This window comes from Nylanderia fulva, unplaced genomic scaffold (genome assembly GCF_048542155.1).
Source record: "Nylanderia fulva isolate GAGA-0341 unplaced genomic scaffold, ASM4854215v1 Scaffold32, whole genome shotgun sequence".
Lineage (NCBI taxonomy): Eukaryota > Metazoa > Arthropoda > Insecta > Hymenoptera > Formicidae > Nylanderia > Nylanderia fulva.
Window position 1 is genome coordinate 2370661 of NW_028190390.1, and position 24481 is coordinate 2395141.

At 32.2% G+C, this 24481-nt stretch overlaps 3 protein-coding genes across 11 annotated transcripts in view; 2 read left to right on the forward strand and 1 right to left on the reverse strand.

The window, feature by feature from the left end:
- Ae2 (anion exchange protein Ae2) overlaps positions 1-14505 on the forward strand; it is a 33943-nt gene extending 19438 nt beyond the window's left edge. For 5 of the 8 annotated variants that reach the window (XM_029313718.2, XM_029313717.2, XM_029313719.2 and 2 more), the window contains 8 exons: positions 1767-1944; positions 2034-2115; positions 2391-2774; positions 3398-4079; positions 4613-4675; positions 7569-8166; positions 8831-9932; positions 10013-14505. In XM_029313718.2, coding sequence (XP_029169551.1) covers positions 1767-1944; positions 2034-2115; positions 2391-2774; positions 3398-4079; positions 4613-4675; positions 7569-8166; positions 8831-9932; positions 10013-10682 — 3759 coding nt within the window. In that variant the 3' untranslated portion in view covers positions 10683-14505. Of the gene's footprint in view, positions 1-323; positions 378-1766; positions 1945-2033; positions 2116-2390; positions 2775-3397; positions 4080-4612; positions 4676-7568; positions 8167-8830; positions 9933-10012 lie in introns of all 8 variants that reach the window. The other 3 variants (XM_085484848.1, XM_029313716.2, XM_029313721.2) reach the window with 3 other exon arrangements.
- Positions 14506-14531: 26 nt separating this feature from the next.
- On the forward strand, positions 14532-19770 carry Mos (proto-oncogene serine/threonine-protein kinase mos). 2 transcript variants are annotated; one of them, XM_029313682.2, is made up of 4 exons: positions 14532-14972; positions 15035-15216; positions 15939-16324; positions 19239-19770. In XM_029313682.2, the coding sequence occupies exons 1-4, from the start codon at positions 14896-14898 to the stop codon at positions 19533-19535; spliced, it is 942 nt and encodes a 313-aa protein (XP_029169515.1). In that variant the 5' UTR covers positions 14532-14895; the 3' UTR covers positions 19536-19770. The 2 variants fall into 2 exon arrangements, with proteins under 2 accessions (XP_029169515.1, XP_029169516.1); XM_029313683.2 differs by having other exon boundaries at positions 15038-15216.
- Positions 19528-20342, reverse strand: LOC114939391 (U6 snRNA-associated Sm-like protein LSm5). Its single transcript, XM_029313685.2, has 3 exons — positions 20210-20342; positions 19881-20077; positions 19528-19736 (listed from the first exon to the last, which is right to left on the reverse strand). The coding sequence occupies exons 1-3, from the start codon at positions 20253-20255 to the stop codon at positions 19704-19706; spliced, it is 276 nt and encodes a 91-aa protein (XP_029169518.1). The 5' UTR covers positions 20256-20342; the 3' UTR covers positions 19528-19703.
- Positions 20343-24481: the final 4139 nt, after the last annotated feature.

Here is a 24481-nt window from a genome sequence, read left to right on the forward strand (position 1 = left end):
GTGCAGCAGAGAGAATTGTTACATATATTTTTATTTTCTTTTTTCTTAATATTATAAACGATTGGATAAGTATTTTTGCAAAATTTAAATTTGTAAAAAAATTGGGAGAAGGAACATCTCGGCTTTTATAATTCGAATTTTTTGTCGGAAAAAGCAAATATGCAAATATACCTTTGTTGATCTGTCACGATACAAAGCCAGTTTTCTGACAACATCTAACAAAGTGCGAGATCGATTCTTTCACAATAGCTCTTTGGCTATTGTGAACAAGCGTTGTTCCCCGGGCAAATAGAGAGACCGGCAATGTATTTTTAAACTTACAGGAGAAAGAGTGAAACACACACATATACACGCCGAAAGAAAAAATGAATTTCAAAGTAAGTTTCCGTTTCGCAACGAAATTGATAATAAAATCACGTCATTATAGCGTACAGTAAATTAATTACACAAGATGAATCATAGTTTTTCTTTGGATTATCGGAGATAGAACAATAATTTATAGATTTACGGATTTTTTAAATATAACATGAATGAATCCGCAGTTATGAAATCAATTGTGATTTTAATTGTTCAAATATCCTAAAATATCTACTTCTCGCTCATAATACTTGTGGATAAGTCAGAATGCATAACGTACTTAAAACATTACACTATGATTCAATTCATTGTCTACAGATCTACAATAGGGAATGCATTTATATAATAAAAAAGTTTAACGCTTATTTGTAAAGATATTTATATATTCAATTCATATGCAATTCTTCCTAAATTGCATGGGTGAAGTAAAGTACAGCACTTTTAGTTGCCTCTTTACAAGATGTCTCACAATTGGAATTCCTTTTCTTAAAAAGGAACACTTCAAAATTCAAAAAAAAGTTTAGAGAGAAAACAATTTCATTTTGTATATATATATTTTTCTAAAACTTTTTTAGAATGCAATGTTTTTCAATAAACGTTAAATCTAAAATTTAATGCATTTTATTATATCAAAGGATGTTATGCATCAGATGGCTTTATGTAATAACTAGCAAACCACGTGTAGAACAAGATATAAAACTCTTCTTTCATAGTTTTGCTCATACAATTTTAATCCTGAAGAAACTTTATAGAACGAATAAACGATAAATATTTTTTCCTTTTACAAAAAAACGATAACACGGTTTTATTATAGGATAGTATAAAATGTGCGACAAAGGTATTTTTATAAGATTCGAAGATCTATCTCCTTTACGAAAAGGATTAACATTATTATCGAAGACATCCGATATTGAAGATATCATTTTTTAAAATAATTTGATTTTCTTCAATGCATAATTTTTCATTTTTCCATCAATGTATGGATATCCGAATATCTAACTTCGTGATTTCAACATATTGTCATTTTTTTTAAGCAACTGTTAGACATTGAAACATTCTTTCCCGTTATATTTTAGGAAGTTTCCAAACGAAGTTCCTTATTTTGTTTTGGACAGAAAAGTTCCGACACATTTTTAGCATTTAAAGTTGCTTTAGGACCTGCCCAGTCAGCACCAAAATTAAAACACGTCAACAATCGAATCACAAGACATCTTTAAAACATCTTTAAGATATCTAAAGATGTCATAGATGTCTTAGATGTCTCAATTTTGAACACGATACTGTCTGGATAGATAAAGCCCAAAGTGCAAAGCTGTTTATGGATATCCGTTCATTAACAAGGAGAATCAAGACAATTAATACATTTGCAAGAAATGTCAATGTCTTATGTTTTTATTTGGTATTATCAGGCCGATGGGCATGGCGCGGAGATGGGACCGGAGCTCGACGAGGAGATGGAAAAAGTATTCGCGATGGACACCGCAGAAAAGTTCGATGTAGCCCGGCTCGGTTCACCTTCGGAATCGACTGGATCCGATCGTGATCGCGATCGCGGCCCACCGCGATATGGCGATCGCGATCTTAATCGTAAGTTTTGTCTTCTCCTATTCGCAGTCTCTGAAGCCGTCTTCCGTCTTCCGGAAAAGAGAACGACGAAAACCAATTTTCTTTTTCAGAACACCGGAAAAGAAGCTACCCTCACCCGCACATGCCCTTGAAGAGCTTGCATTCCAGATCTATGCGACGACATTTTTCACCGTAAGTTACTATACGTTGCGAATAAAAACGGACATTCGACACTAGATACTATTATTTATATTCCTTTTCAAGGCTATCTGAAATATTTTCCGACGTCGACATCGACGATTGAATTTTTTGTGACGTTTTTTTCTAATAAACTCTAAGGTACGGTTTTATTACTATATCCTCGAGTTTAACGACCAAAATTCGATTAAATGTTCGTAGGATTTTTTTCACTGCATTTTGACACCAAAAAATAAATAGATCGCTTATGTTTCCTCAATTGTCCTTAGTGAAGGATCAGCAGAAACATCCGAAAAGGAGCACAGCAATGTCCAGGCGGGAAGTAATAATGAGACCCAGGAAGTCGATGGGACGAATCATAACGGATTGCTATCAGTCGTCACAGCCGAAACCGAAGTGGAGGTCAATGAAGAAATAGTAGAGGAAACTGAACGCGTAAAGAGTAACGAGAATGAAGCACCGATCTCAGAGAGAGCAGCTTCCGGTTTTAGTGACAGCTCTACTGTCGGTAGTCCTAGAGTGCAGTTTGAAAATATCAAGGAAGAAGATGGACCGAGCGTACAAATAGATGCGGAAGTACCGGCAGATGTTGCTCCAAGCGCCCTCCATGAAGAAGACCGGAAGTGCCGACGGCATCAGAAACACGAACATAAGTAAGTTGAATTCGATATGATTTAATAATAATGGAATAATATCTTGAAAAAGTGTGATAAAGTACACAGGTGAAAATATAACTCCAGTTTGAATATTATTTGAATATCTGCAGATATATCATCTTCGATTATTTAAGAAAATTAATATCCGACACTCGCATTCCAAGTCACAAATGGACTCATATATTTTTATACAGTATATATAAACCGCGCAATTATGAACACGAAACGGTCGACCCTTTTTTCGTATCATCCTGAGCAACGAGCTAGATTCGTGGCGCAACAATTCCGGTACAAAGCAGTACCAAGCGGAGTAGTTGGTTAACGATTCGCAAGGTGTATGTCCTAAAAAAAATGTATATCAATCATTGTTTAATTTAGATTGGACCAGGAACTCTTTTAGTGATGCTTCCTGATAAAAAATCTTTCCGCGCAAATGAGAACTCTATAATTTACTTGTGGCACGAAACAAATTGAAGCTACACAAAAAGATAAGGAACCAATCAAAAAGCTTATATTAATAGTCTTATCTCAATAGGATCTTACCAATATTTGACGAATGCTTTCTTCTCTTTACAAAAATACATCTACAAAAATCGATTGATCAAACCTAACTTTTTCAGACGCCATCATCACAAGTCTCGCAAGTATTCCCTACAGGAGGATCCGCAATGGCGGAAACGATCGGGGGCAGGTTTGTCGGACATCTCGAGTTTACTGACTCGACGTGTCAGTGTACAACCGGAGGAGGCGAGCACCTTGCAAGAACTTGACATCGACGACTTGGAATCTCATCGTAGCGATGATCCACGCGGTATGCGTCGACATAAGGCCTTTACGGTGCAGATCGGCCGACGAAAGGAGGGCGGTATCCCTCACGATACCTTCAAGAAGATGTACGATCATTCGCCGCACGAGGTGTTTGTCCAGCTGGACGAGTTGCACGGTTTGGGCGAGGAGCGCGAGTGGCGCGAGACCGCCAGGTGGATCAAATACGAGGAGGACGTCGAAGAAGGTGCCGACAGATGGGGCAGACCCCATGTGGCCTCTCTCAGCTTTCATTCGCTATTGAATCTGCGCCGTTGCCTAGAGACCGGCGTGGTCCTCCTCGACCTGGAGGAAAGGGACTTGCCCGGACTGGCCTACAGAGTAGTGGAACAGATGGTCATCGAGGAGCTGATTCTACCGGAGGATAGACCGGTCGTGATGAGGGCACTGTTGCTTAGGCACAGACATGTGCATGAACATGAACGTGGTTTCCGATTCGGCGGGAAAAGGAGTTACTCCAGTTACACAAGTCTTCAGGTAATTCAGCTGTAGATGCCAAATATAATTTATCATGCGTGTGAAAGCGATTCCGATTAATTTTGATTAATCATAAGATTCGCTTCAAAATTGCTTGAGTCAGAAAGTAAATAAGTATATCAAGTGTAAAGATAGAAATAGTGATATGATCAATTATTCAACCAGGTAATAATCGTATTTACAGGCTTTAGGGCTTTAAGCAAATATAAGATTAGATTCGACGAGAGTTCCAGAATTCAATTTTTACTCAATTCCAGACTGATGCGATGATCTTGGGTTTGCATGTGTCTAATTCCGTAAATCGAAAAAAAACTCGACAAATAATCGCGACTACCGTAATGGATGCCGATGCATTTTGCGCGTTAAAATTTAGAGAGAAAAATGAATTTTATATATGTTTATTTCGCGGTCTACGAAAAACGTCGAAGACTACCTATGAGGACGATGTTATTGCACGGTCAGTAGTGAGTAGTCATAGCGGGCGGTAACCGAAGATAGGCTTGACTGATAGAGTGCTAATGTTATTTCCACAGTCCATCTGGCTGGAGGAAGAAGATGCTGCGCGGGAAGCCGCTGAGAACCATGTAACCCAACATGTAAATCTCTCGTTTCCCAAGAATTACACAAAACGCAGTCTTTTTTTATATATATTCTTATTATTATTCTATAGTTCTTTACCCTATTTGTCCGTTCTTGTCATGCAAATATTTGGTAATGATTTATATTAGATTCACCGATCTCACAGATTTCAATGATTTTGATATATAGTATTAAGGCTATGGCTCTGAACGACTTTTGAAAGATAACTGTCGTCTTCATATAGATACAAAATGACCCATTTTAATTTATAAGTCAATATATCTTCCAAATAATTTTGAATTAAAAAATGGAACATATAGATATTGAACGAGACTGAAGATTTTTTAAAATGGAATTACCATAATTTTTGTATATAAATTAATTCCTCACAATATTCTGCGTAAAAAGTTATAAGGCTAGAATGATCGAAAAATGAATAGTAGTAATAGTATTATTTATATTTAATTCCCTTCAGGGTTACATGGCGCTCTGTTTCCAAGAAAAAACGTTCCCGACTCTTTTACAGTAGTCAAATACTTTTACATTTATAAATTCCCTCTTTTTTCTTTTTCTCTCCTTTTTTGTTGTTTCATCCCTGTCTCCTTTTTCTTCCTTCTCCTTTCTCTTTCTCCTTCTCCTTTACTTAATCTTGCTTCTCCCTTTTTTCTTTTTCCAAATTCATTCCTTCTTCCATCATCTTTTTTCTCCCCAAACAAGCATATGGGGTTGTTTAGCTCGAACCTATGATCCTTCGCACACAAGTCTGTAACTCTACGTGTCACCTTCAAAAAGTGAATAATTTTACATAGATATTTAATTTACAGAGAGATTTACTATTTATTTAAAAAAAATAGTTGTATTAAATTTCTAAAACGTTAAATTTTTTTTAAATTATTTTTTTTATTTCACAACTCTATTTTATTTAATTGCAATTAAGAAATAGTACTTTATACTTTTTCCAAGGCTTTATATCTAGGTCATTCAAATCTATGAGGTCGGCCCTAATGTAAATAAATACCAAATATGTTTTACTTAAAATAAACCCTTCAATATATAAGTTTACGGGGCAAATCGAATATGTACACTTACAGATTTCTTGCAATTTCTTTTCTAAAAACATAATTGCACAATGCAAAACAATAATTTGTTTGAATCAATATTTTTTTTAATACTTTCAATTTTTTCAATTTGATTTAGTGCGTCTTTTCTGTGTGTTTTTTGTGTCAAATATCGACAATGTTAAAGCACAATGTTTACATATCATCAGTTTGTCAGATCTAATAGACAAATAGATATATAACAACATAAAAAACATTGATCAGGATAGTCATTGGCAATGTTATAATACTTAGTGTATATATACACATATATACACATATATAAAATTCATTTTAGTCACATAATCTTTTTTGCACAAATTTGGGTGCGATTAAAACTGACAAAAATATTTACTTATGTCAATTTAAATTTTGATCTCTTTAATTATTTTGATAATAAATGCCACATTTTATTTTGTGGTGAAAAACAAGCCAATGAGAGATCGCAGCTCATTCTTATACAGCTTGCAATTTTCCTATTGTTGCGTCTTCGTGAATGCCTTTTTTATAGTGGCTTATTTAGTATCTGGATCCTAAAACCTGGAGTCTAGAAATTTTCGTGTAGTGTGCTCTCGTCGATCAATAACGATCAACTTAAAATGCTTATAATCATGTAATGTATTCCCCCGCTTCTCTTTTTATTAGGCTTTAAAAATCTTACATAAATTATTTATATTCTTTCCTATCTAATTTTCCATATTGAAGCAAATCACGAAGATATGATATATATTGTATATTTCTCTCCCTCTTATATATATTAAATAGTTTGTACAAACTATTATTATCTTATACATCGTGATCTCGGAAATCAATTTCTCAAAAATATTGAATCGTATCTTCGTGTATTACTTTATTTTTCGTGTATATAATTTATACTCACGAGTGCGGTATGAGAAGTTTTTCAATTTTTAATTTTAAATCAATATTTCTATTTTCTTATTGTGAAATGTTTTGTCTACTTCTATACATTATACAATGTTAGAAAGCAATTATGTTATTTTTTATTAAATGTATAATATATTTTTTTAATTGTTAAAAAGTTCAATCTCAGCTTGTTTCTTATAAGAAATTTATTATTATTATTATTTTTGAACATTTTATTTTTTATAAATTATATTAAACAATATCATGAAATTAGATAATAAACAGATATTATTCTACAGTTTTAAAAAATATTTATATTTTGTACTTAAAAGAAGCAAGTTATATTTTTGTAAGTAAAAGAGTTATTATTTCTTGATTTATTAATAGAGAAGATCTTTAGTAAATATTTATAAAAGATAACATCTCAAATTTTGCCTTCATTTTATATGTTTTACGGGATGGAATTCTGAGTGGCTTGTACTTTAAATCATACGAGGAAAGCTTCTGTTTTCTGAAATATATATTACTTTTCATTACTTTTTCTACATTTTGCACTTAATTTAAAATGAAAAATTTGATTAGAGTTTTTAAATGAAAAAAATTATAATTATATAATATGTAAGTACAAAAATATGTTATATTATTTTTTTTTATTATTAAAGAATATGAACTCAAGATTCTACTCCGAAAAATATATCTCAAAATGAATTATAAGATATTACTTTTTATGGATATTTACCAATTTTTATATTAATAATTAACAGAAATAATTTTAATATTTATTCTTCTATATTTGATGCCAAACTACTTATAATGATATAGGTGCTCTAGTTTCAAGATATTAATAAATATATTTAGAATTTTCTCGCGAAAAATCTATATAGTTTCTTCGACGGAATCAAAGAATTCTCAGACAACTCTCTAAAAAAAATTTCAAAATACCCGACAGAATCTGCACGACGCGAAGCCGAAGATTATAGCATCGAATCTGGCGCTCGACAGCAATCACACCACGATCGACGTAAAGGAGGAATTAACGTACACGAGCAGTAACGAGGACCTAAAAAAGAGCACCCATAATGATTACATTCTGAAGAGGATCCCGGCTGGTGCCGAAGCAACGGTTGTCCTCGTTGGCGCCGTCGATTTTCTGGACCAGCCGACAATAGCCTTCGTCCGATTGGCCGAGGGTGTGCTGATACCGTCCATTACGGAGGTCACAATACCGGTCAGATTTATGTTTACTCTGCTGGGGCCAAGAAATGCGGATTTGGACTATCACGAGATCGGTCGGTCGATCTCCACCCTGATGGCGAACACATCGTTTCACAAAATTGCTTACAAAGCGAACGAGAGACGAGAGCTATTATCGGCCATTAACGAGTTTTTGGATGATTCGATCGTGTTGCCACCTGGTGACTGGGAGAGACAAGCCTTATTGCCGTTTAACGAGCTTAAGGCGAAAAGCGAAGCTATCAGAAAGAGGAAGGCGAAAGCGCTCGAAGAGAAGGGCAAGCCGGAGCAAAGCGAGGCGACTGTGAAGAAAGGTAATTTCTCCAAAGACCAGTTCTTTAAATCTCTTAAGGCTCCTGGATACCCATCGCGACCATCTTGGATTGATGACGTCAGAAGCAAGAAAATATACCATAGAAATTCTTGCGACGTACGTGAAAATAAAAATGTTTTTCAATAAAATACCGATTGAAATGGATAGAACACACTTGTGAAATATACCGAAAACTCTCCTTTTGCTTGGGTTATCAATAAATAACATGTATATGTCGAATTAAATTGAGCCTAACCATAAGGACGAAAACTAACTGTTTAACAGGTATCGAAAAAAAAATTAATATTTGCTTTCACATATTAAATTATGCCAAAATGAGAGTCTTCGGTATATTTTAACACTACGACAATTATTTTAAACACTGCACTAAAATGAAAAATAACGCTGTACGTCGCAAGAATCTTTTGGCTTGTTAAAATGTCATTTTTACTTATTTATTAATAAACAAAATCATATTATTTATTAATTATATTATTTTTGTTTATTATTATACATCTTTTATTTCGACAAAACAATATAGAGATTTTTATTTCCACCGTTTTGAATTAGTTGTCAACGCGAACTTGGCAATCGAGTGTGCAGAAGCCTTAAATATGATATCTTATATCCTACGTTCTTACACAACTAATCACGTCAATGAATAGCTCTTTTAGCTGGCGAAGAGGAAAAGAAGCTTCCGGAAGACGATCCCCTACGACGCACTAGACGACCATTCGGTGGCCTCATCAATGATATCAAGCGTCGCTATCCCCATTATCTGTCCGACTTTACAGATGGGCTGAGCTCTTCCTGCCTCGCAGCAGCCATCTTCATGTATTTCGCCGCGTTGTGCACCGCTATCACATTTGGCGGTCTATTGAGTGATAAAACGCAGAATGTGATTGGCATTTCTGAAACCTTAGTTTCCGGATCATGGACGGGGGTGGTGATGGCTTTGTTTGCAACCCAACCATTAGTAATCATCGGCACGACCGGCCCGTTGTTACTCTTCGACGAGAGCTTGTACAACTTTTGCATAGCAAACGACCTCGAATTCCTTACCGTGCGGGTATACGTTGGCGCTTGGATGGGCATCATTGCCGTGGTGATCGCCTGCGTCGAAGGTTCGGTTCTTGTGCGACTCTTCACACGTTTTACCGAAGAGATTTTCACCGGGCTGATCTCCATCCTCTATATCGTTGAGACGTTCATCAAGCTCTACAATTACTTTGTGCGTAATCCACTCATCCATGAGTACAGCTTCGGACCAGATGCCAATAGCACCATCTATCCGCTCTATGTCGTCGGAATGCGAATAACCAATTCGCCATGGAACGAGACTGAGGAAAGCCTACGCTTGGATAAGCCCCAGGAACTGATACCGAGTCATAACATCGCCGGATTACCAATCAATCAACCCAACACTGCTCTGATGTGTACTATTCTTTGCCTCGGTACCTTTCTGGGTGCCTACTACTTAAGAATCTTCCGCAACAGTCATTACTTGGGCCGTAGTGCACGACGAGCCTTCGGAGACTTCGGCGTGCCCATAAGCATCATTGTATTCGTTCTAATCGATTATCTGGCTACGGTAAAGACAGAGAAATTGTTAGTTCCCGAAGGTCTCTCACCTACTATACCCGATAGAAATTGGTTCGTGTCTCCAGCCGGTTTTGAAAAACCTATTCCGGTCTGGATGGTTCTTGCTTGCATGGTGCCAGCTTTGCTAGTTTATATCCTGGTGTTTATGGAGACTCAAATATCAGAGTAAGTATAAATTTCGTATGAGCACAGCTATCAACCGCGTATGCATCTGCTTTTGACTAACTCACACATCATATCCGCAGATTAATCATCGATAAGAAAGAACGCAAGCTACGTAAGGGCAACGGCTACCACATGGATATCGTGGTGGTCTGTCTGATGAATGTGGGATGCGGTTTGATGGGTGCGCCCTGGTGCTGCGCTGCATCAGTGCGCTCCCTCACTCATGTATCCGCCGTGACCGTGATGTCACGTACCCACGCGCCTGGTGACAAGCCGCACATCGTCGAGGTGAAGGAACAGCGGGTGAGCGCCCTTCTGGTCGCAATACTGATAGGCGTAAGCGTGCTGATGGCGCCTCTATTACGCCGGGTGCCGATGTCCGTCCTGTTGGGTGTATTCCTGTACATGGGCATCTCATCGACAAACGGCGTGCAGCTATTCGATCGCATCAAGCTGTTCTTTATGCCGGTCAAGCACCACGGCACAGCGAACTACGTGCGGCGCGTGCAAACCTACAAAATGCATGTCTTCACCCTCATACAGATCCTGTGCCTGAGCGTGCTGTGGATCGTCAAGAGTACGAGGGCAGCCCTAGCTCTACCCTTCTTCCTCATCCTGATGATGCCACTGCGCGCTCAGATGAGCCACTTCTTCACCGCAGCGGAGCTACGCGCCCTTGACAGCAAGGGATCCGAGCACGAGGTTGAAGACGAGCTCGATTTTTACGAGGAGGCTCCGTTACCTGGTTAGACTGTGCCTTAATCGATTACATGTCTCTCTCTTTCTCTCTCTCTTTCTCATATACCCTCTAAACTCATTCTCTAAAATTCTTTCGTCTGTCTTTTCAAAACTATTTACTGGTATACCTGCCTCATACATCAGGGTCTCCTAAAACGTTTAGCATTAGTCAGAGAGTACAGAGTTCTATTTTCATCAGATTGAGATATATAATGTTCTAATGTTGGATTTATGATAGGAAGTAATGTCCAATATATTTTAGATAAATGATAGCGTAAAGAATATCGACAATTGTCGAATTTTATTTGTGGATTCTTGATTGCAGAAATCTTTGATTCCGCAAATTTTTGTTTTTTTTTCTTTTGTTCTTGGAAATGCTTGCTTTTGCAGATTTTTAATTTCCCATATACATATATCTGCTTAATTAAACATACATATATACATATATAATTAATATTCTATGGGCTTCTAATGAATTCTTGTTTGCGTACATAGCATCGCGAATCTTCAAACTTTGATCAAATTCTTATTTTATAGTTTTCAATCCCAAAAAATACACAGTATTTTTATTCCATAATTTTCCAAATTTTTAGATTAGATAGCACAAATATTCAATTGTATTCTTTGATGCCTGTTTTGAGTCTACATTTTTTGCATTTGCTTTTTATCGTAAAACCGTGAAAATATAATTTCATTACTTTATCTTTATAGTATACTTTAAAAGCGATTAAATTATTCGTGCAAATACCAGATAATGGATATGCCAGACTGTATTTGCGTTTTCGAAATTAAATGGCAAGTGCCTCAAGTTTGATTACTCGACGATACAATGCTCAGGAAAAGTTAATGTAAATGGCACATAGAAATAGTGCCAAAATCGAAATGCGTTACGAGAATAACAGTTTGATTAAGTGGTGTAATCGCCGAAAAGTAGACATAATTCTTACAAATCATTTCTTCCTCTCTTTCATATATATATGTTTCTTTAATCATTGAATTCTACATCAAACAATTTAATATCTCAGACTTTTAGGTTCCAATACATTTCTCAATTTTCCAAGGTTTCTTCTTTACAATTACTTCGCAATGCACGTCCTTCATTTAATTGAATAATATTACGCATAGATATTGAAAAACTTTCAATTCTATTATTAATTCTTGATTTAACAGAGATACGAGATTATATCTTCAATTTCACGAATTATGATCAATATATAAATTTATATCAAGATCTTATTGTTAGATCTTCATAATCCGATTAATACCATTGTTTTCGCAAATTTTTCCATTTGTATTTCTTAAATCCACACATTTCGATTTCTGATTCCTATTTACATATATAGTATATGTACGCTATCCTTAAATTCACAAAAGTACTTACACATGTACCTGCATATTTTATTATGCACGCGCGTACACGAATATTTATACACTGTATCAGTGGCGTATTTGGGATTTTGTTTCGGGGGGAAAGAAAAGGAATGAGTGATTTTTTATAACATATAAAAAAAGAGGGAAATTGAGCATCAGGCCTGTGTTCAAAATCTGTGCGAGAAAGATATATATATAGTGATTATATCAATCATATGCAATGCACATATACTAATATCGTTGTTGCCATATATGGTTCTTTCGCATGATCATCGCGTTAGAAAAAGGTTATGTCAACATCTACGTTGATTTGTCTAACAATGAGACTTGTTTCACATAATAATCGCAAATGCCCTGTCGCCAATCGCAATTACTAATTGAAATTATTTTCGGTTGTTGCTTGGCAATTGCAGTTGCAAAAAAAGAGTTGGTTAACTTATTTGTAATCACAACTACCAAGTACAACCAAAAATAGTACTTTTTAACTACTAGTTGCCATCTTTCGCGAGACCACTTCGTGGGACTTTTGCGACATAGATTTCTACATACACTATCGTCAAAAAGTTTAAGATCAAAGTAATAAATTCTTTTTTATTAATAGCTATATGATTATATTGTAACATAAAAGTAAAAATAGTTTGCATTATTTTTTGGTAGAAATAATAAATTAAATTTATAAATTTTTTGGTCTTAAACTTTTTGACGGTAGTGTATACTAGATTTTTTTATAACACAGAAAATCCTGGATACCCTCATCTCCTGATAAGAAACAAGGGTTACTCTAGATGCTACCAGGTGTAAAAGCATCTTTATCCTTCTTTTTTCTTGCCAAGTTAATATAGAGGTTTGTTCGCGTTGCATGCCCCAACTTGCTCCTTTTTACTTCAATGCGCTCGTATTGTTCCAATTCGAGGAGTGCACCAATACAAGCGCATTGGAGTAAAAAGGAGCATGTTGGGGGATGCGACGCGAACAAACCTTAGGTAACCATGGCAACAATATATCAGCACGTGCGCATTACAGGCGATTGGGAGTTATTACCTGCTTTCTCTCTCGCACCAATGTTGGACACACATTCGTTCCATGAGAGGTATTTGCTGGGCAATTCCTCTTCCATGATCTAAAGGGCGATTACATTGAATCAAATTTATACTTAACATGAACTATATTTTTATTTACTTAATAAAACCTCAAGTATAGCAAACTGACGTCATTAAACGTTAAAATGACGTACGCTTGCTATCTGGGACATAAGTACTTTAAAATGAAAAAATGTTGATAACTTAGTCGGATTTTGATGGGCTAAAACCCCCAGTAATTCCCCTTCATGAAAAATATGCCACTGTATTGTATATATATATTATAGGCATGTTCCGATATATACTGCCAGTACTGAAAATCTATAATATACATAACGTAAACTATATATTTTTAGTACTGGTCATAAGCAACTGATATATCTCATTGACTTGCACAAGTACTTATATTTTTTGCAAGAGAATACTTAAAGATAGATAATTTCTTACAATATATACACATATATATATATATATATATATATATATATATATATATATACATATATATTATTTCTATATCTACACGCATTTATACACGTTCAGATTTTTAACTCTTTAAATCCTTGTACGAATGGCTCTTCCATTGAAAAATCACTTAGGAATTTTTCAATGATTATACGAATCCTGCAAATCGCGGTCAAAATTAGAATGTTTTTTTTACGTAATTTAATAAAACGTATTGCACATGAATCCTATCAAATCTATAAAAATTCGCAAAATACATATACATATATTTATTTATATTGATTTTAATCTAATTTTACATATGTTTAAAAATTCAAAAGAAGCATGCGCTTCCAGCAACACTAAGCAATCAATGATGCTACAATTGAGTGATTCGGAGCCTATAATAAAGAATAAGGCTGGTGAGAGAAAAGTAGAAGGCTATATATAGTTGATTGAATAAACTATTTTCAACTAAGAAAATATATATATAGATGATATATTCTATTTTCATTCTCTTTAGAGTACGTTAAATATTATACTAAATCTCTATAAAGTCGCTTAGATCACGGGATATACATATATATATTGATTGTTAATTAATTAGTAGAATAGAGAGTTCCACAGAGAGGAGGAAACAGGAACCCTGATACTCTCTTAATCATTGTGATAGCAAGCAGAATTTGCTCGAAAACCAAGACGATATCTAGACGAGCAATTCAATGTTAATAACAGACAGAAATTTGTAATGCAGATTGCATTATATTATATTATAATGACGAATTGATGCAGAGCGATAGAACAATTGTAAATAATCTAATTAATGTACAGTATTAAAAAAAAAAAGAATGAAAATAAATAATAATTAGCAATAGGCTCTCAGTAGCTGATTTACCTCTTAAATTTTAGTGACTGAAGAAATAAAATCTATTTTAATTGCACTCTGTTTGATGTTTTATTCATTCCAATTTCCCATTATTACTCCTTAATTGATTTTTTTACGTCAAAAAAGATCATAAATATTTCAAAATAGTATAAATTCAAAATTATCTTTTGCGCGCTATAAAGAATGTATCTGTAGACTGTCTATATATATATATAATAATAAAAAGAACTGTCTATATATAATAATAAAGAAAGATGTTTTACCTATCGCCCTTCAATGTATTTGCACACATACAGATGAGAGTAGAATTTTAACGGAAAAATCTTGTTTTTTACATAAGTTTATTACAATGGAAAGTTAACAGAGTTTTCTATGCAGGAAGTATTCATTTCTATATTTTATGTATAGAAATTATTATGCACACAATTCAAATTAAAGATAAATAATGGCTTCGCCGCGAAGATTAATGCCTACGTTGAAACATCTGTCACCCCGGCCATTCGAAAGTGTATCAAATATTAGGTGAGCTTAAACATATCTTTATTATTATCGAGCAAAATAAATAATCGTGAGTAATAATTTAGTAGAACATCAAGTCCAAAAACTCCCAATTTCCTAAAAGTTGTGAAGAACGAAGAGCCGTCGTCGCCGTTCAATCTTGACACCCCTAATAGAATCAGATTATTAAGGGATGGTTTACCGAAGAAACATCGTCCTGTGTTAGGTACAGGTGCTTTCGGCACCGTGTACAAGGCGTTTTATAAAGGTATTTCAATCCTTTTTGACAAAATTCTAATTATGTGTCATTTCACACCCTACAAAAAATTAGAAAATTGAAAGAAGGGCGCAATAATTTACATTATACAACTAATCAGCTGTCATTTTTCAATACATGTAATTATTGAAGAAATTAACAAAAATTGTGTTGGAAAGAAGAAAGTTTGCAGTTTTTAATGAATATAAATAAAATGTTTATATATCAGTTTCTTCTTGTCTCAGTTTATTTTATATATTAGTTTATTTTATTGATAAAAAGTAATGAAAAAAAGTGCTAATAAGCACATATACTAATGATAAGTATTTTAAACAGTGCCAGATTTAATAGCAGCTATTAAAAGGATCATAACATTAAAAATAATATGTTAAAAAAGTTCTTACTAGAGTTTTCGTAAAAGAACAGAATTTTGTACAAATTCAAATGGTGCGCACTTCGAAAATATTTATCATTAGTTTACATATGTGAATATTAGCACTTTTTTCATTACTTTTTTCAATAAAATCAACTGTAATTTTCAATAAAATAAACTGCAATTTTTTCAATATTATAAAATAAAATACAAACATTTTATTTATATCCATTAAAAACTGTAGACTTTTCTCTTTTCAACACAATTTTTGTTTTCTCAATAACTGCATGCATTAAAAAATGACAGCTAATTAGTTTCCGGAATTTCCTATGGAACACTGTACAGTTTTCTCTTTTTTTAGGGAGTCAAGTAGCAGCCAAGATAATTGAATGTAAACGAAACGACGACGAAATAATAAACTCGGAGAAGCACGCAGCTGCTCTGCGACATGCTAATATCGTGAAGATATTGAAGGTAGAACAAGGCAACAGCTTATCGATGATAACGATGGAATTGTGCGGCACGTCGTTGCAAGACAGACTGCAAGAATCGGTTCTCGAGAAGGAAAAGCGCGTTTCCATCTGGCGAGACGTCGCCCAGGCACTCCAATTTTGTCACATTTCCTCGGTGATACACGCAGACGTCAGCGCGACTAATATCCTGATGACTGCCGAAGATCGGGCCAAGCTTACGGATTTCGGTAGCTCTATCCTGATCGGCGAACCGCACGTTTCGATTAAGTTACGGGTAAGCAAATATGTTTATTATTGTTATCAGTGTTTGCTGTTATCTACATAAAATTATATAGATGATGATCATCTCTAGATGAAACTTTGGTGTTATCTTATCTTTATATAGATAATAAAAATGTGTGTTTTATCTATATTTTAAATAAAAAAAAAGTATTATCTTTATTAAATTATCTAGAATAATGTTCAAATAATTTGATTTAGAGTCATAGCACATAAAGATACTTAATAAGCAATAAAGCTTAAACAGTATAAACGATAAAAATTTATAAATAAAAATTTATTTTTATATACCTTTTATAATTTATATTTTTTTTATAATTGTGTTTACATACGCGGTCTTAAAAATAATATTATCTAGAAATTATCTAGATAAATCGCCATATAAAATTTTATCTTTTATCTAAATTTATATTTAGTATATATATATATATACTTATAAAACAAAATTATCTTCATTAAAGATGAGATAAAAATATGTAAATTTATCTTACAAGACACAAGATAAAGATGATTTTATGTTAAATATATCTATAAATAAAATATGACGATTCGTCTAGATAATTTTCTAGATAATAATTTTTAAGAACTGCTTATGTATAAATACGTTATAAGAAAAATGTAAATTATAAAATGCGATAAAAATATATGTATTTATATTTTTATTTATAAAGTTTTATCGCTTATATACTGCTTAAGTTCTACTACCTTTAAGTATTTTTATGTGTTATGACTCTAAACCAAAATTATCTGAAAATTATTCTAGATAATTTAGTAAAAATAATACTTTTTTTATCTAATGCAAATATAGATAATACATATTTTTATTAATTATATAAAGATAAGATGACGTCAAAATTTCATCTATCAATGATCATCTATATAATTTTATTTAGATAACAGTAAAAATACTGCGATTACTATTATTATATATTTTTACTATTATATACAGGGTGTTTCAGGAGAAATGATCAGCATTTTAGAATGTAATTGTACACATTCTTTTAAGCAAAAATGGAGATATAAATATACATTCTATTTTGAATAGTTGCGCATGTTAGATTGTGACTTTAGAGGCGAGAAAGCACGCGTTGAAACTTCTTAGATACTATTTTTAAATGAAAAGATTAAGTTTAATTAATTAAAACCAATAACTTCAATTAATTAATAATAATTTTGATTTAAGTGAATGAGACATTTTAATTACATCAGAAACAAAAAATTTCAAACTAACATAAAACTTATGTCAAACGTGATCTAATGTTTACGTATTAATAACCATGGTAACAGGAAAATTTAATATAATTGTTTCATAGCATTTGGTTCTGCTAAATAGCTAAACAGCTAAATTAATAAATGTATACGTTCTTAAAATTGGATATAGGGTAAAGGTGCCTATTATGAGATGCCATTTACATTTTCTTAATTATTTCCAAAATATATGCAATTAGGAAAGTATTTATATACTGTTTTTAATCGTCATTTCATGTAGTTTTAGGAATCCTAATTCAATAAAAGTTATATCTCGTTCAAAGTTTAATATATATAGGTTTGATTAAAGTAAGTCAGTTTTTGGCAAAACCAAAAGGTCTCCTAATAAGAGATACTAGCTGATCCTAATTATATGAGATACTGTCTCAAATTAGGTAAACTTAGTTTCATTTTTATTAACACCAAAAATAAAAGATATAGATAAAAATAAATCTAAATCACTAGAAAGGCGTAAAAGAGCCATACGCGGTTATTACTGCGCACATTTTCAACGAAACAAAATTTTCGTTGAAAAATAAACCGTGCATAAGGCACGTGTTATTCTCGGTATACTACCAAGATTTTTAAAGTTTGAAATAATCTCATAGTTGAGATTTAATTTCAAAAACCCCTTAACCCCCCTACGGAAATAAATAAATAAATGCGAGAGAAAAATATAGATCCGAAAGTCGCTGAATCGGGAATCGAACCCGAGACCTTTACAGAGAATTTATTCTTAGTTGTTTATAAAAATAAATGTTTTTATTATTACTAATCTTAATTTTAAACCTTTTACAGTGTTGAATCTTCAGAACCAACAATAAAATTTAAAAATATATATAGCTTTAATTATATTATTTATTAGACTTATATTTATAAACTCTTGTATCTAAAAACATAAAATAATCTCAAAATAATCAATTATCTACATTACAAAAAATGGTTCCTAATATAAGATATCTCATATTACGAGACCTTCAGTATCTCTTATTAAGAGTTTACCATTTGACAGAGATTCAACAAAAAACATTTTGTTTCACTTATAAAACACTATAATGTGCACTAGTATCATAAAATATAGTCTATATTAGCGACGAATTTATTGATATTTTACAACATTCAAAACAAATTTTATAAAATTTAACGTACTTTAAATCTAGTGCGGACAAATTTGTGATTTTGCTTCCGTGACAAATCAGCGTGTCCTCGTCTGTTCGCTGTCGCTGGTCGGTGCCCATTGATACACAATTGGATCTGTTTATTCGACGAAGTAAGCGACACAAGCGTCACACATTTCAAATGCACGGTGTCGTTACTAAGACGCTATCTCTCTCATATTGAGAACCTATCTCATAATAAGTTACCTAAATAATAGTACAACTATCAATCATAGGTACAACCTTTACTCTATTGTATCCTTATAATCATCCAAAATAGGATACATGTTTATATAAACTTTTTTGCTTAAAATAATGTGTATGTATGTACATACAATCATATCTTAGAATGCTGACCATTCCTCCTGAAACACCCTATATATTATTTTTGAAAAATTTACTAACAGTTTTTAATTCTTTAAGCTATTTTTTAAAATGGAACACCCTGTATATTTAATGAAGAATCTATTTAAAAAAAAAAAAAAACTTTTATCTCTCTATCAGGGTACACCAGGTTACATGGCACCAGAAATGCTCAGAGGAGATGAACCTACATTTGCCGCTGATGTTTACTCGCTAGGAATCGTGGCTTGGCAAATGCTATCTCGAGAAGTACCCTTCCATGGATTGCACACCCACACTATTATATATATCTCTGTAAAAGGCACGCGTCCTAAATGCGAAACCCTCGACGATGAGTTTAGTGGAAGATACAAGGAACTGTTCAAAGCAGCATGGTCGCAGGATATTGCTGATAGACCAACGCTAAATGAAATAATCAGTAAACTCGATCTCTTATAATCAATTGTTAATATTTATTTACCTATGGAAACAAACTTAAGCATACAAAAGATTTATTTGTGATACATAGCTTAAAAAAATTACCATTTGTATCCTAATATAAATATATTAAAATAGGAATAAATCCTGAGAGAATGATAGCTTGGTACGATGTGTTGAAAGTCAATTTTACGTATCTGGCATTTCACCACCAGGTACCAACTGAAATAAAAGAAATAAATAAATTATAAAAATCCTCGCTTGAATAATTTCTGTTTTACTTTATGTGCCAAAAGAATAATCTACTCTAAAAATCTTGCATCTCTTAAAATTTAAATGCAACATTAGATAGCAATAAAAAATGACCATAGTAATGTTGCTGCCGTTGAGAAGGATCTGATCCAACTTTGTGACTCTACGACCTTCCGGGGTTGCCTCGCTTTCCGTTACGTCCTCCAACAACATGTTAACGAAATCGTCAAAACCTTGTAGTGTTCCTACAATCTCCTTGTCGTTTTTCATTATGATATGTATTCTGGAACCGATGCATTTATCAACTAGTTCTGCAAATAATGATCAATGGTGTAAATCAGTTGTTCATGCACACGCTTCAGAGGTATACATAAAAAGAAATACATAACTTTTTAAAAAGGAAAATTTAAAGAAAAAGTTTACATATAAAATGATTATTTTACCCAAAGGCAATAACGTAGATGGATTTGTGCTCACTGAAGTAGCCATGATAACTTATACCGGGTAAACTAGACAATGTTATGCTTGAGATAGGAAGATTTTTTTATTGAAAATATAAGGGAAGGGGAAAGCCAAGGTGGCACCATCTAGCCCGTAGTTATAAAGTAAGAGGAAAAGAGGTAAGCTGCGTTCGGAAACTACACACTTGGTGTGGTTTCGTGATTTCAGTGGAGAAATAGAGGGGATACAGTGTGTTCTTGGGTGTGTGTAGTGTTTCCGAACGGATGCGTATATATTTGTACGCGTTTTGTGTTATATATAAATACATATTAATAAATACATATATATATACATTTATATTATATATAAATATATAAATATAAAATATAAATATATAAATATATAAATAAATATATATATACATATTTATATATTGAACAATTATATCCCCGTTTTGAATCAAATAACAGGAAATTAGTATTCATTACAGCTTGATGCTATCCTTTTATTAAAGTAATATTTTATCAAGGTCCGTAGATGAACGACGGGAGGGGAAGTAATAAGGTCGTCGCATTCATATTTCAGTATTTTGTCCCAATATGGCGCCGCCAATCCAGCCACCGGACCGCTGTTCAACTATAGTTTTTTTTCACTAACACTTCGTATGTCGCACACACCGACATACAACACACTTAACTTTGTGATCCCAAAATGGCGGCTCATGCGACGACCTTCTTTCCCCTCCCGTCGTTCATTTACGGACTTTGTATTTTATTGATGCATTACTGATCTTTGCTTTCACTATAAACAGAAAAAGAGGTTATGTGTTTCAGCTAGTAAAATAAAAAATGTAAACATATCAGGTTTGTTCGCGTCGCATGCCCCAACATGCTCCTTCTTACTCCAATGCGCTCGTATTGGTGCGCTCCTCGAATTAGACCAATACGAGCGCATTGAAATAAAAAGGAGCAAGTTGGAGCATGCGACGCGAACAAACCTATCGAATCCCACTAACTTCCTTTTGTATTTCGACGAATGATTTGGTGGCACACCAGTGTGATTCCTTCTTTTTCCAAACAATTCACCCGAAAACACTCGAGTACACATCGAAGATTTCCGAACGGGTAGTGTGAGTTCGTGTACACACAAGTGATGTTTCCGAACGCAGCCGTAGGTACAAACTAGAGTCTCTAGAAGTAATTTCTAGGGTCCTTAGTAGTGCAACAGGATGATCGTGTAACTTTTACCCTAGGATAAAAACGTGGAAAACTATGCAATTTGGTGGATATTTTCTATTGCCTGTTCCTATTGATGGTTTTTTTCTTACAAAAAAATTGCAAGTTGATTGACTAAGGCCCAGTTCCACAACTCGCTTTAACCGGAGTTTAACTCGTTAAATCTAATTAGTAGGCCTATTCTGTAATTTTTTAACGCTTGCGTTATAATTAAGGGTCGACAGGTCGGTCGGCCAAACTCCGAATTGATGTTGGAGACCTCGCGCGGTGACAACGCGAAACTCCGATTTCAGTGTTGCCAACGCCGAGAAACCAATTCTCGGGTTTTATGTAGTGGTGCATGTCTGTACACGTACATACACCATTGCATTGCTCACGCGGACGCACCGTAGAGAGACAAGGACCGATAATCACGTGTTCTCCTTGTTCCTCTACCGTGCCGGTATACGCGAGATGCCGCCTGAAAATGCTTTCTGGCCTTCCGTAGCAGAAGGCAGTAGCGTAGCAAGGCTAATAAGTACCTACTTTTTATAAATTTTATATATCCTTATGCACATATGTGCGTATATATATATATATATATATATATATATATATATATATATTATATAAGGGATATGTTGATTATTCTTGATTTCTTTTTGATTATTGATGCTATTGTATAATTTGCTTCAATAACTTATAACGTGAAAGAACGTACCGTTGAGTAATATATAATCAATGCAAGGATGTTCAGTATATCATCCAGTAAATTAGAGTTCAAATATATCAATAAAAAATATTTTTACTACATATATATAAGTGTAAAATAATTCAGAAAATAAATTTAATAAAAATCTACATACCAGCTGTGTGCATGTGTGCAATTGATTTATTGAAATTTATTTACGGAAGTATTTTGCATTTATATATTTATAGTGTGTGTAGTTGTAAAATGATTAAAATATTTTCAATATCAAATTTTTAAGTTTATCGCCTATATAAAAAATATATTTCTATGATTTTCTATATTCTAATATATTATAAAAAAATTGATATTGATATATTTGAACTCAAGTTTTTTACGTGATTAAATATTCTTGCATTGAGCCATCATACGTTACTCGTAAGTTCTTTCATATCTGTATATATATATATATATATATATATATATATATATATATACACTTATATATATATATTATATATATATAATATTTCATTTATTTATAAAATACATTTTTAATTCATATTCAACCTGAATGATATTTTCTATATGTTTATGCTATCCTCCGATCTATCCCTAACAAATTAGGAGGTGTAATTGCATTATTATCATCAATTATTATCTTATATTTTTTACCTCTAATTTCTATAAAATTTAATTCATTATCATTTTATCCTTTAAATCAATATTTATTTTGAATTTTCATTAATATTTTTTTTCTATTAACATGAGCAGGAGCTCAACCTTTTATCATTATTAGACAAATTTTATCATTATGTTACTTTCTTTATTTTATCTTATTACCTTTCCTAATAAAAATTTGCGATTTAATTATTTTTAAATAAATATTTTAAAATTTATTATTATAAATAAATTTAAAATATTAAAAATAATTATATTTAATATTTAAATTTTTTATAAATTACTATTAAATTAAGTTAATAATCTTGAATTTAAGTTTATGTTTTGAAAACATATTAAAGAAATTTTACTTTTCTATTAACTTTTAAACATTTAATTTTTTTTACTAAATTATTATTAATAATATAAATTTAAATCCAAAAATTAATAAAATATAAACCAAAATTATTGGTAAAATAATTTTCCAACATAAATATATTAATTTATCATATTGTATTCGAGGAAGTATTCCATGTATAAAAATTACTATTCTACATAAAATATTAATTAAAATAAAAGTTAAAATTATTGAATATTTTAATAAATTCCTAAATATATAAATTCTAATTAATCTAAAAAAAATAATTATTCGATATTCAGATAAAAAAATTAATGTAAACCCACCCCTAAAATATTCAATATTAAATCATCTGACTCACTTTCGATAAAATCTATAGGACTTCGATTTAATTCAGCTAAAATCCTAATAAAAACTATAATAAACAAAGGATATAAAACTACTATATATTATAAATAAAATTGATAATTAATAAAATCAAAAAAAGAATATCTCTCTCTTACTAATATAATAACATAATTTATATTACTAAAATAATATAACATATTACTAAAATAATTAAAATAAATCTTACTTCATATGATAATATTTGTGAAACTGATCGTATTGCCCCTATTATTGAATAAATCGAATTAGCTGATCATCCCATAAAAATTATAACATACCCTCTATTAGTTATAAAAACAATTATTAATAAAATAGAATAATTTAAAAAATAAATATTAGTAATGTAAGAAAATACCAATCATATTATTATTAAAACAAATCTAATTATAGGACATAAATAAAAAAAATTATAATTAGATTTATATACATAAAATAATTCTTTATTAAGTAATTTAATAGCATCACTTAAAGGTTGAAATAATCCTATAAATCCCACCTTATTAGGTTCTTTACGAATTTGTACATATCTTAAAATTTTTCGTTCCAATAAAGTTAAAAAAGCTACCCCAACTAATATAATTAATAACAAAATTAACAATCTTAATATATTTAACGCACTATAAAAATATAATCTTAAATTTTGACAAATTATTACTTGTATAACTTTTTTCTATTATACATCATTAAAATTCTAAATTTAATACACTTAAATTTTGCCAAAGTAATTTTATTTATTTACATATATTTGATCAATTAAATTTATTCATTAAAAAAAATATAATTTAAAAAAAAGTCCTTTTGTACAAAATTTTCTTAATTTTATTATAGATAGAAACCGATCTGGCTTACACCGATCTGAACTCAAATCATGTAAAATTTTATTAGTCGAACAGACTAAAATATTAAACTTCTTTATTTAATTTTTATTTTAATTCAACATCGAGGTCGCAATCATTTTTATTAATAT